This window comes from Arachis stenosperma, chromosome 9, assembly GCF_014773155.1.
Source record: "Arachis stenosperma cultivar V10309 chromosome 9, arast.V10309.gnm1.PFL2, whole genome shotgun sequence".
Lineage (NCBI taxonomy): Eukaryota > Viridiplantae > Streptophyta > Magnoliopsida > Fabales > Fabaceae > Arachis > Arachis stenosperma.
The window spans coordinates 135,641,894-135,655,349 of record NC_080385.1 but is presented as its reverse complement, the minus strand read 5'-3'; the positions used below and the strand labels follow the sequence as shown (position 1 = coordinate 135,655,349).

Genomic DNA, 13,456 nt, shown 5'->3' with positions numbered 1-13,456 from the left:
AAGATTTTGGTTCACCATGCAGACCAACTGTGTTGTGGACAAAAAATTTGTCCCAAAGGTGGAAATGATTTTCAAGACCCAAGAAGAAGTTAGAAAGTTCTACAAACATTATTTCAAACTTGCTTGTTTTTCCACCAAAATAAGGAACACAACTCGGGATGGAGACAAAATTAAGAATCAACTAATTGTATGCTCTAGAGAGGGTAGGTGAAAATCAAAGATATCTCCAACTTTGAAGACAAACCCTTCAGCTAGGTTAAATTGGTCCGGCCAGAATTTACGTACACATAATGAAGGATGTTTGTCTTTGGACAATTTCCAAAGTTATTTTGAATCACTCACATCCTTGTTGTCCAGACCAGGCTGAGATGCTCAAACAATACAGGGAGCTTAGCATGTTTGTGTGTCGCACTATTGAAACCCACAAGGAAGCTGGAATCAGACCGAGCAAAACCTACCAATCATTTGTGGCAGCAGCTGGCAGCCACCGTGAACTAGGTTTTATAGAAAAAGACGTAAGGAATTACATCACAAAGGAAGTATGAAATATTTCAAAAAAAGACGATGCCAAAGAATTTGGGAAGTACCTAGTAAGAATGAAAGAAAAGAACCAAAATTTCTTCTTTGAACTCAACCTTGAAAGCGATCACTGCATTAAACATGCATTCTGGGCTGATGCAAGAAGCAGGGCTGCATTCGATTATTTCGGAGATGTGGTTTCATTTGATACCACATATAACACAAACAGGTTTTCGGTCCCCTCAAAGATACTTTTGATGTTCAGTGGCTGTACATATTTCGGTTCACCATAGTGTGCTTGTTATTTATGCAGGTACAATTTAGTTTTAGATTCTTTTGTTGGTGCGAATCACCACGGGCAGTCGACCCTTCTTGGATGCGCGCTGATGAAAAATGAGGACATTCAAATGGCTATTTGAGTGTTGGCTACGTTGCATGGGAGGGAAGGCATCAAAAGGTATTCTTACCGATCAATACACATCGATTCAAAGGGCAATTAAGCTATGCATGCCAACAACAATTCACCGCTGGTGTATCTGGCACATCATGAAGAAGATTCCGCTGGTGTATCTGGCACATCATAGGCTACAAGGGACACATTGATATTGAACAAGAGATGAGCCATGTTGTTCGAAACTCGTACACAAAAGACGATTTTGACAGAAACTGGAACGATTTTCTCACAAAGTATGGTCTCGGAGGCAACAAGTGGTTTTCAGGTAATTGAGATTTCAATTTGAATAATTTTTATGCTTATATATTTTTTCTAAAAGCATGCACTATTTTCGGTTCACCATAACTTATAAATTCGGTTCGATTTGCAGAGTTGTACGAGGATCGGCATATATGGATTCCGGTTTACTTGGATCATCACTTTTGGGCCGGGATGAGAAGCACACAAAAGAGCGAGAGCATGCATTCATTTTTCAACAAGTTTATCGCACAGAATAGCTCCTTAAGACAATTTGTGAAGCAATACGACAATTGCCTCACAAGCAGAGAACAAGCAGATAGAGAATTTGATGCTGCAGATTTTCACACTGTGATACCGTGCGCAACAAAATCAGCAATAGAGACACAGTTTCAGCGTGTATATATCCATGAGAAGTTCAGGGAAGTTCAAACTCAATTTAGAGGTAAAGTGAATTGTATCACAAGATCAATGCATTCCACCCTAGGTTTCACAACATATGAAGTCATAGAGCAGGTTTCCAACTCCACATTCAATAAGTTTGTCATCACCTATGACGCAGTATCACGAGATGTAAAGTGCCATTGCTTGCTGTTTGAGTCTAGGGGCATATTTTGCCGCCATTCCCCAAGCGTTCTAAGCTTTGAGCGAGTGGATAACGTAGCACCTAAATATATATTGGAACGCTGGAGCAAGAACATAAAGAGGAGGCATACACACATTAAGAGCAGCCAAGATGAACCTGTACTGGAGCCAAGAAGTAAGAGATTTGACGAATTGGTATTACGGTCACACAATATATGTGAATTTGCATCTGAGTTTGAAGAGTTGACCAGAATTTTGCACCGAGAATTTGACAAGGTCATGGCGGAGATGGAAGAATATCAAGAGAGAAGGAAAGAAAAAAGTTTGTTAACCCACGAAGAAGCGACATTAAGCAATGTGAATGATCTTCAAAGCCCACCACGTATCAAAACAAGAGGTCGGCCCAAGAACAGACTTGGATCAAACCTAGAAAAAAAGATCTAAAATGCCATGAAGAAAAACAAAAAGACAGCTCCAAGCGAGGTAAAATTGACTTGCTTTTGATTAGTTAAAAATTCAATTGTTCATTTTCCTAATATACAATTAATTATGTCTTTTGTAGTTGAACCTTTTAGACTCCTGATCAACGATTCAATCAAGCTCCACTCTTTACAATGCACCAGATATGAATTATCCAAGACAGGATTTTACAAGTTTTAGTTTTTATTAATTTAAATTTTTGTTCACCCATGAGCGAATTTCGGTTCACCATGGTTATAGCAGGTTTAATTTCTGAATGTTGATAGTCTTTAATGAATAGTCACTTTTTTTGTGAAATTCTATATTGATATATGCAGTTTTTTTATTCGTCTAGTGTATTAATTTCTAAGTTGAATAATATGAATTTGTTTTTTGGTTCATGGTTCAGAGTTCAGAGTTCTGATAGTAGCATTCTTTTAAAATTAGATCTATGTTATGTTACGATATGCACTTTTTCGGTTCACTAGTTGCATTAATTTCGGTTCATTGTGTTTTTCGGATTTAGGGTTTAGGTTTTAGGATTTTAGGGATTTAGGGTTTATGGATTTAGGGTTCAGTGTTCAGGGTTTTGGTTTTAGTGTTTAGGTTTAGGGTTTAGGGATCAGTGTTTAGGGATTCAGTGTGTTTCTACCTTTTGGTTCGGCCAGTGTAGTAATTTCGGTTCACTATGTTCTTTTGGAGTTCATATCGTATTGGTAATCACCCTGATTTCTCTCACAGTGAACCTACAACAAAATAGTAGCCAGGCAGTTCCAACAGGTATATGAGAAGACAAGGAGTAATTCATCTTGAATCAGTATATACATTAACATTAGATCCATACATTAATATTAACATTTACGTTAATGTTGACATATATACATTCAAAGGAAGCACTGTCTGCTTTTTTAATCAAGTTGAACAAAATATTGTTAATTAGAACCATTCAAACTGCACTGGTTTTGAGATTCACTTGATGTTTCTGAATCCGTTGGAACAATTTTTTCTTTTTTCATGAGCCTCTTTTGTCTTGTTCTTTCTGCCAGCGTTATATTGTCAAATTCCGATTCTGATTTGAATTCCGAAAAAGATTTTTCTTCCGAAGAAGAATCCATAACAACAAATTTCTTTTCTTCTTTCTCCCATTTTCTTTTCTTTTTCCCCTTTATTTGCTTTCTATACAAAAGTCTCTAAAACACAAAATTATTTAGTTAGCAGAGTATTTGAAACGAGAAAATATAAAATCAATCAGGTGAATCAAATGATCACAAAAACTCAACCGAATTCAATTCATGTGATGAATAATACGTGATAAATATTCAATTATCAAGAAAAATATTTTTGCACGCACAATGCTTCAAATCAACACATTACCATTGTGTCTGTTGCTTCCTTAGAAATCTGATCGAGTATCATCTTCTTTGTTCAATAGGCCACCCACGGTGCCGGGGGAGCGTCAAGTCCATCCAAGTGAGGGAACTTGGTTTCATGGAAGTAAATCAGCATCAAAACAAAAACACAGCCCTCAACGGACTGTTTCTTCCCCTTTCTCTTGTTTTCGATTTCCTTTCTCAAGAAGCTGAGCACATGACATGCCCAATCCCACTGTCGGATATTCCCCACACAAAAGATAGGCGGCTTATGGATCGCGGAGGCCATGCTTACCGCGTCCGCAGCAAGAAGCACTTATGTATGAAGACGACAAAAGTCCTGCGGAATTTTTGCCGGTTCTCCTCCTCTTCCACACTCATATTTAGGATAGGCTTTGTTAAAGTCGCGAACGTAACGCATTTGAGGCTGTCAAATATTGCCTTGTCTTCCTCATTCAGTTTGCGATAGTCAACCTTTTTAGGAAAACGATCCCCTACAATATTTTAATAGCAACAAATGAGCCAAAAAGGTTCAGTTTAATTTTTTACATACCAATGAACCGAAATTAAAGGTAGCAATGAACCGAATTTAAAGGGAGCAATGAACCTAAATTTAAGTGAGCGATGAACCGAAAATAAGCAAGAAGTGGAAAGTATATTACCACCGTGGCTTATCCCCAGCGTAGCTGCTACCTTGGCAGGTGTTATGTATATTTTTCCATGGAGAGTTTTTAGGCAACCATGGTACTCATCATAGCAATCAATAAATTCTCTTAAGAGGGCATGAGATACCTTCATTTCTGGGACATGTGCTAGGACACCGAATCCCATTTCTTCAACTATAGCTTTCTTTTCCTAACTCATTTTCTTGAACACTGTTGCTAAATGATAGTATTTCTCCATGCAAAAAAAGTACTGAACAGAGTAACAACCAATTTCAAAGCTATAGTTACACTATCCACTGAACTGAATGAAAATAACAACAAATTTCATTCCAAGCCCTAGTTATACTATATAAATACATTCACAATAGTTCGACTTTCTAAACGAAGCAAATCAATCCACGAAACCTAAAATGCAACTAGGAGAAACGCGACATTGCAAGATTTCAAGTGAACAGTAGTTTTCTTATACCTTTGGTAGTCTCTGTTGCTGTTTTCGTTCTTTTGTGGTTGTTCATTGCCAAATCTTCTCGCTATTCTTCTGCAGTAGTGGATTTCGTAGAGAACGTGACTAAAATTTGAGTGATTTTGAGAGAGATTTGAAGAGAAGGATAGGTTTTGTGCGTTTTGAAGAAGAATTTTGTTTTTTTTTTTATAATGAAGCGCGTGGAACTCACGTTTATTTTAGTGACATTGGAGGCGGGTAAATTTATCTGGGGGTGGGTCAATTTGGGATTTAGGGTTTATGGGTTCAGGGTTCATTGTTTAGGGGTTCAGTGTCTTTCAAATTTTTGGTTCGGCCCGTGTATTAATTTCGGTTCACCGCTTTCATGGTTGAGGGTTTAGGATTCAGGTTTAAGGGTTTAGTGTTTAGGGGTCTAGGATTCATGGTTCAGGGTTCTAATGGTTTAGGGTTTAGGATTTAGCATTTAGGGTTCAGAGTTCAGTGTTCAGGGTTCAAGTTCAGAGTTCAGGGTTCAGGTTTAGGGTTTAGGATTCAGGGTTTAGGTTTTAGGATTTTAGGGATTTAGGGTTTTGGGTTAAGGGTTCATTGTTCAGTGTTTTAGGGTTTAGGGTTTAGGTTGTAGGTTTTAGGCTTTAAGGATTTAGTGTTTAGGGTTTAGGGTTTAGGGTTCAAGGTTTAGGGGTTCAGTATGTTTCAAAATTTCGGTTCGCTCATTGTATTAATTTCGGTTCACCTCTTTCATGGCTGAGGGTTTAGGGTTCAGGATTAAGGGTTCAGGGTTTAGGGGTCTAGGGTTCAGGGTTCAATGTTCTAAGGGTTTAGGGTTTAGCATTTAGAGTTCAGAGTTCAGTGTTCAAGGTTTAGGTTCAGAGTTCAAGGTTCGGGTTCAGGGTTTAGCGTTCAGGGTTTAGGGTTCCAGGTTTAGGGTTTTAGTGATTTAGGGTTTATGGGTTCAGGGTCCATTGTTCAGTATTTTAGGGTTTACGGTTTAGGTTTTAGGTTTTAGGGTTTAGGGATTTAGGGTTTAGGGTTTAGGGTTCAGGGTTTAGGGGTTCAATGTGTTTCAACCTTTTCGGTTCGCCCAGTGTATTAATTTCGGTTCACTGTGTTCTTTTGGATTATAAATGTATTTGTAAATACAATGATTGCAATCACTGAGAACCTTGAATAAAACAGCAATCACATAGTTTCAACAGATATATAAATATTAACATTGAATACATATATTGATATTAAGAATAGATATATACATTAACATTGACATATATACATTTGAAAGAAGCATTGTTTGCATTGTTTGATACAACATTGACATATATACATTTGAAGTATGCATTTTTTGCTCTTTAAACAAGTTAAACAAAATATTGTTAATTACAACTAGTATATGCTATTTGCTATCTAAATCCCCATATGTGTATTTACAATAAGGACTGGAGAGGAAAGCAGACGGCTTGGTGAGTCTTATTGCTTCAGATTCCAAAATTACTTGATCTATCATTTTGTTCATTTCATGAAACAGAAAATGTGGACCATATTGGTATCTGGAGTCATTAATTTCTTTCTGCATTTCAATTGAAATGAATTAGTTACATAAGAAATGAAACCAAATGAAATAAGAACAATATTATTCAAAGCCCTAATCATACTGTAAAAATGCAATCACCCTGAACACATTAAATATCAAGTAAATCAAAACCACATTAAATAACAACAAATTTAATTCAAAGCCCTAGTTATATGGTGCACGAAATTGTGATACACAATGGCCCCAACAACTTGGTACGCACAATTGTAATCTCAACTCTTTTTCACAACTTCGCACAACTAACCAGCAAGTTCACTAGGTCGTCCAAGTAATAAACCTTACGTGAGTAAAGGTCGATCTCACGGAGATTGTCGGCTTAAAGCAAGCTATGGTCACCTTGTAAATCTCAGTTAGGCGGATTCAAATGGTTATGGAGTTTTAATAATTCAAAGATAAATAAAGTAAAGATAGAGATACTTATGTAATTCATTGGTGAGAATTTCAAATAAGTGCATAAAGATGCTTTGTTCCTGTTGAATCTCTGCTTTCCTACTGCCATCATCCAATCCTTCATACTCCTTTCCATGGCAAGCTGTATGTTGGGCATCACTGTTGTCAATGGCTACTTCCCATCCTCTCAGTGAAAATGGTCCATGTGTGCTGTCACCGCACGACTAATCATCTGTTGGTTCTCGATCATGTTGGAATAGAATCTAGTGATTCTTTTGCGTCTGTCACTACGCCCAACACTCGCGAGTTTGAAGCTCGTCACAGTTATCCCTTCCCAGATCCTACTCGGAATACCAGAGACAAGTTTAGACTTTCCGGATCTCAGGAATGGCCGCCAATAATTCTAGCTTATACCACGAAGACTCTGATCTTTCGGAATGGAGACTAAGAGATATACGCTCGATCTAAAGTAGAACGGAAGTGGTTATCAGGCACGCGTTCATAGGTTGAGAATAGTGATGAGTGTCACGGATCATCACATTCATCATGTTGAAGTACAAGCGAATATCTTAGAATAAGAATAAGCTGAATTGAATAGAAAATAGTAGTAACTGCATTAATACTCGAGGAACAGCAGAGCTCCACACCCTTAATTTATGGTGTGTAGAAACTCCACTATTGAAAATACATAAGTAATAAAGGTCCAGGCATGGCCGTGAGTCCAGCCCCCAATGTCTAAGATTGCATAAACTGATCAAAGATAGATGCCAAGTTTCCAACATGTTCCAAAGATGAAAATACAATAGTAAAAGGTCCTATTTATAATGAAACTAGCTACTAGGGTTTACAGAAATAGGTAAATGATGCAGAAATCTACTTCCGGGCCCACTTGGTGTGTGCTTGGGCTGAGCATTGAGCTTTACACATGTAGAGGCTTCTCTTGGAGTTAAACGCCAGCTTTGTTGCCAGTTTGGGTGTTTAACTCCAACTTTTATGCCAGTTCTGGCGTTTTGACTTTAGAATAGGGCAGAGAAGGGGCGTTTGAACACCAGTTTGCGTCATCAAAACTCGAGAAAAGTATGGACTATTATATATTACTGGAAAGCCCTGGATGTTACTTTCCAACGCAATTAAGAGCGCACCATTTGGCATTCTGTAGCTCCAGAAAATCCACTTCGAGTGCAGGGAGGTCAGAATCCAACAGCATTAGCAATCCTTTGTCAGCCTCTGAATCAGATTTTTGCTCAGGTCCCTCAATTTCAGCAAAAAAATACCTGAAATTACAAAAAAACACACAAACTCATAGTAAAGTCCAGAAATATGAATTTTGCATAAAAACTAATAAAAACATCCCAAAAAGTTGCTAGATCCTACTAAAAACTACCTAAAAACAATGCCAAAAAGCGTATAAATTATCCGCTCATCACAACACCAAACTTAAATTATTGCTTGTCCCCAAGCAACTGAAAATAAAATAGGATAAAAAGAAGAGAATATACAATGAATCCCACAGTATCAATGAAACTTAGTCCTAATTAAATGAGCGGGGCTTGTAGCTTTTTGCTTCTGAACAGTTTTGGCATCTCACTTTCTCCTTTGAAATTCAGAATGATTGGCATCTATAGGAACTCAGAATTTTAGATAGTGTTATTAATTCTCCTAGTTCAGTGCGTTGATTCTTGAACACAGCTACTTTATGAGTCTTGGCCGTGACCCTAAGCACTTTATTTTCCAGTATTACCACCGGATACATAAATCCCACAGACATATAACTGGGTGAACCTTTTCAGATTGTGACTCAGCTTTGCTAAAGTCCCCAGTTAGAGGTGTCCAGAGTTCTTAAGCACACTGTTTTGCTTTGGATCACGACTTTAACCACTCAGTCTCAAGCTTTTCACTTGGACCTTCATGACACAAGCACATGGTTAGGGACAGCTTGATTTAGCCGCTTAGGCCTGGATTTTATTCCTTTAGGCTCTCCTATCAATTAATGCTCAAAGCCTTGGATCCTTTTTACCTTTGCCTTTTGGTTTAAAGGGCTATTGGCTTTTTCTGCTTGCTTTTTCTTTTTCTTTTCTCTTTTTTTTTTGCCTTTTTTCACTACTTTTTCTTGCTTCAAGAACCAATTTCATGATTTTTCAGATTGTCAATAACATTTCTCCTTGCTCATCATTCTTTCAAGAGCCAACAACTTTAACATTCATAAACAACAAGATAAAAAATATGCACTGTTCAAGCATTCATTCAGAGAACAAAAAGTATTGCCACCACATCAAAATAATTAAACTAGTTTCAAGATAAAATTTGAAATCCAAGTACTTCTTTTCTTTCGTAATTAAGCATATTTTTCATTTAAGAGTGGTGAAGGATTCATGGAGTTATTCATAGCTTTAAGACATAGACACTAAACACTAACGATCATGTAGTGAAGACACAAACATAGATAGACCCTATAGCATAAAAATCGAAAACAGAAAAATAAATAGACAAGGGGATTAAGGAATGAGTCCACCTTAGTGAGGGTGACGTCTTCCTCTTGAAGGTCTAATGGTGCTCTTGAGCTCCTCTATGTCTCTTCCTTGCCTTTGTTGCTCCTCCTTCAAAGCTCTTTGATCTTTTCTAATCTCATGGAGAATGATGGAGTGCTCTTGGTGTTCCACTCTTAATTGGCCCATGTTGTAACTCAAGCTTTCCAAAGAAGTGTTGAGTTGCTCCCAATAATTGTATGGAGGAAATTACATCCCTTGAGGTATCTCAGGGATTTCTTGATGAGGGACTTCCTCATGCTCTTGTTGAGTGCCATGAATGGGCTCTCTAGTTTGCTCCATCCCCTTTTTAGTGATGGGCTTGTGAGATGAATCTCTCCATCTCCCATAACTTAGAGGTGGAAGCAATTGCCTTCCCTTTCCTCTTTTCATAGGTTTCTCTGGCCTTAGGTGCCATAAATGGTTATGGAAAAACAAAAAGCAATGCTTTTACCACACCAAACTTAAAATATTTGCTCGTTCTCGAGCAAAAGAAGAAGGAAAGATATAGAAGAAGAAGAAGAAAATGGAGGAGATGGAGGGTGTATAGGGTTCGGCCAAGGGGAGGGGAAGGTGTGTATGATGTGTGAAAATGAAGGAGTGAAGAGGGGTATTTGGGGAAGAGATATGGAGGTGATTGGTGAAGGGTATTTGGGGAAGAGTGTTGTGGAAAGGTGTGAAGAGGAGAGAGAGTGAGTTGAGATTGATGGGGATCCTGCGGGGTCCACAGATCCTGAGGGGTCAAGAAATTCTCTTCCCTGCTCCAATTGGGTGTTCAAAATGCCTTAGAGTGCAATCCTGGTGTTTAAACGCCAGTTTACTGCCCTGTTCTGGCGTTTAAATGCCAGCTTTCCTTCCTGCTCTAGCGTCTAGACGCCAGTTTGTTGCCTTGTTCTGGCATTTAAACGCCAGTTTGGTGTCCTATTCTGGCGTTTAAACGCCCAAAAAGGTGCCATATTGGGCGTGTAAATGCCCATTTTGCTACCCTTACTGGCATTTAAACGCCAGTAAGTCCTTCCTCCAGGGTGTGCTATTTTCAATGTTGTTTTTGATTTTTTTTCTTTATTTTTGTAATTGTCTTTATGACTTCACATGATCATCAACCTAAAAGAAAACAAAATAATATAGATAGAATTAAAATAAAATTGGGTTGCCTCCCAATAAGTGCTTCTTTAATGTCAATAGCTTGACAGTGAGCTCTCATGGAGCCTCACAGATGATCAGAGTATGGTTGAGATCTCTCAACACCAAACTTAGAGTTTAGCTGTGGCCTTCCAACACCAAACTTAGAGTTTGAATGTGGGGGCTCTGTTTGACTCTGTATTGGGAGAAGCTCTTCATGCTTACTCTCCGTGGTTACAGATGGAGAACCTTGAGTCTTTACTACAAGGCATTCTTCATTCACATGAAGGATCAACTCTCCTTTGTCAACATCAATCACAGCTCTTGCTGTGGCTAGGAAGGGTCTTCCAAGGATGATGGATTCTTCCTCATCCCTCCTAGTGTCTAGGATTATGAAATCAGTAGGGAAGTAAAGGCCTTCAACCTTCACTAGCACGTCCTCTACTAGTCCATAAGCCTTTTTCATAGATTTATCTACCATCTCCAATGAGAATTTGGCAGCCTGTACCTCATAGATTCCCAACCTCTCTATTACAGAGAGTGGCATCATGTTTATCCCTGACCCCAGGTCACACAGAGCTTTTTCAAAGGTCATGGTGCCTATGGTATAGGGTATTAAGAAATTACTAGGATCCTGTTTCTTTTGAGATAAATTTTGCTGAACCAATATATTCAGTTCATTGGTGAGCAAGGGAGGCTCTTCCTCCCAAGTCTCATTACCAAACAGCTTGACATTCAGCTTCATGATTGTTCCTAAATATTGGGCAACTTGCCCTTCAAAAATGTCTTCATCCTCTTCAGAAGATGAATAGTTATCAGAGCTTATGAATGGTAAAAGGAGGTCCAAGGGAATCTCTATGGTCTCTGTATGAGCCTCAGATTCCTTTGGTTCCTCATTAGGGGATTCTGTACTGACCATTGGACGTCCCCTGAGGTCTTCCTCATTGGGATTCATATCCTCCTCCTCCTCTAAGGTTTCGACCATGTTGATTATATCAAAGGCCTTGCACTCTCCTTTGGGATTCTCTTTTGTATTATTTGGGAGAGTGCTAGGAGGAGTTTCAGTAACCCTTTTACTCAGCTGGCCCACTTGTGCCTCCAAATTTCTAATAGAGGATCTTGTTTCAGTCATGAAACTAAGAGTGGCCTTAGATAGATCAGAGACTATGTTTGCTAAGCTAAAAGGATCCTGCTTAGAATGCTCTGTCTGTTGCTGAGATGATGATGGGAAAGGTTTGCTATTGCTAAACCTGTTTCTTCCACCATTGTTATTATTGAAGCCTTGCTTCTGTTGATCCTTCCATGAAAAATTTGGATAATTTTTCCATGAAGGATTATAGGTGTTGCCAAAGGCTTCACCCATGTAATTCACCTCTGTCATTGCAGGGTTCTCAGGATCATAAGCTTCTTCTTTAGAAGATGCTTCTTTAGTACTATTGGATGCATTTTTGCAATCCATTTAGACTCTGAGAGATCATATTGACTTGTTGGGTCAATATTTTATTTTAAGCCAGTATGGCATTCAGAGCATCAATTTCAAGAACTCCTCTCTTTTGAGGCATCCCATTACTCACAGGATTCCTCTCAGAGGTATACATGAACTGGTTATTTGCAACCATTTCAATAAGTTCCGAGCTTCTGCAAGCGTTTTCTTTAGGTGAATGGATCCACCTGCAGAGTGGTCTAGTGACATCTTGGAAAATTCAGGCAGACCATCATAGAATATATCTAATGTGGTCCATTCTAAAAGCATGTCAGAAGGACACTTTTTGGTCAGCTGCTTGTATCTTTCCCAAGCTTCATAGAGGGATTCACCATCTTTTTGTCTGAAGGTCTGAACATCCACTCTAAGCTTGCTCAGCTTTTGAGGAGGAAAGAACTTGGCTAAAAACGCCGTGACCAGCTTATTCCAAGAGTCCAGACTATCTCTGGATTGTGAGTCCAACCATGTTCTAGCTCTGTCTCTTACAGCAAAAGGGAAAAGCATAAGCTTGTAGACTTCAGGATCAACTCTATTGGTCTTAACAGTATCACAGATCTGCAAGAACTCAGATAAGAACTGATAAGGGTCTTTTGATGGAAGTCCATAAACTTGTGGTTCTGTTGCAGTAGAGAAACTAATTTAGGCTTTAGCTCAAAATTGTTTGCTCCTATGGCAGGGATTGAGATGCTTCTTCCACAGAAGTTGGAAGTTGGTGTAGTAAAATCACCAAGCATCTTCCTTGCATTGTTGTTTGGTTCGGCCATAATTGTTTCTTTTGCTGCTTCCTTTTCGAAAATTTCAGTGAGGTCCTCTTCAGAGTTTTGTGCTTTAGCTGCTCTTAGCTTCCTCTTCAGAATCCTTTCAGGTTCAGGATTAGCTTCAACAAGTATGCCTTTATTTTTGTTCCTGCTCATATGAAAGAGAAGAAAACAAAGAAAATATGGAATCCTCTATGTCACATTATAGAGATTCCTTGATGTGTCAGAGGAAAACAAGAATGGAAGGATGAGGTAGGTAAGGAAGAATTCGAACACAAAGAGAGATGGAGCTCGAATTGACAATGGAGGAGGAATGTTAGTGTTTAAATAGAAAAAGATAAGAGAGGGGGGAGAATTTTTGAAAATAAAAAAATAAAATTTAAAATAAAATTTTGAAAAATTGGTTGTAGTTTTGAAAAAGATAAGAAATAGTAAAACAAACAAAAAAATCAATTAGTAGTTAAAAAGATTTGAAAATCAATTTTGAAAAGATAGGAAGTTTAAAAAAGATTTTTGAAATCAAATTTTTGAAAAAGATATGATTTGAAAAGGATATGATTAAAAAGATATGATTGAAATTTATTTTGAAAAAGATTTGAAAAAGAAATTTTAAAAAGATTTGATTTTGAAAATTGATGTTGATAACTTGACTAACAAGAAACTAAAAGATATGATTCTAGAATTTAAAGATTGAACCTTTCTTAACAAGAAAGTAACAAACTTGAAATTTTTTGAATCAAAATTTTTGAAAAAGATATGTTTGAAAAGATATGATTTTGAAAAAGATATGATTGAAAATATTTGATTTGAAAAAGATTTGATTTGGAAAAAAAACATG

At 37.9% G+C, this 13,456-nt stretch overlaps 1 protein-coding gene and 1 non-coding gene across 2 annotated transcripts; both read left to right on the top strand.

Moving 5' to 3' along the window:
• Positions 1-596: 596 nt before the first annotated feature.
• On the top strand, positions 597-2,239 carry LOC130949959 (protein FAR-RED IMPAIRED RESPONSE 1-like). The gene is made up of 3 exons (XM_057878546.1): positions 597-789; positions 1,104-1,238; positions 1,344-2,239. The coding sequence occupies exons 1-3, from the start codon at positions 597-599 to the stop codon at positions 2,237-2,239; spliced, it is 1,224 nt and encodes a 407-aa protein (XP_057734529.1).
• Positions 2,240-12,124: 9,885 nt separating this feature from the next.
• LOC130952746 (small nucleolar RNA R71) lies at positions 12,125-12,232 on the top strand. The gene has a single exon (XR_009074922.1). It is a non-coding gene; the product is annotated as a small nucleolar RNA R71 (small nucleolar RNA).
• The last annotated feature ends 1,224 nt before the right edge of the window (positions 12,233-13,456 follow it).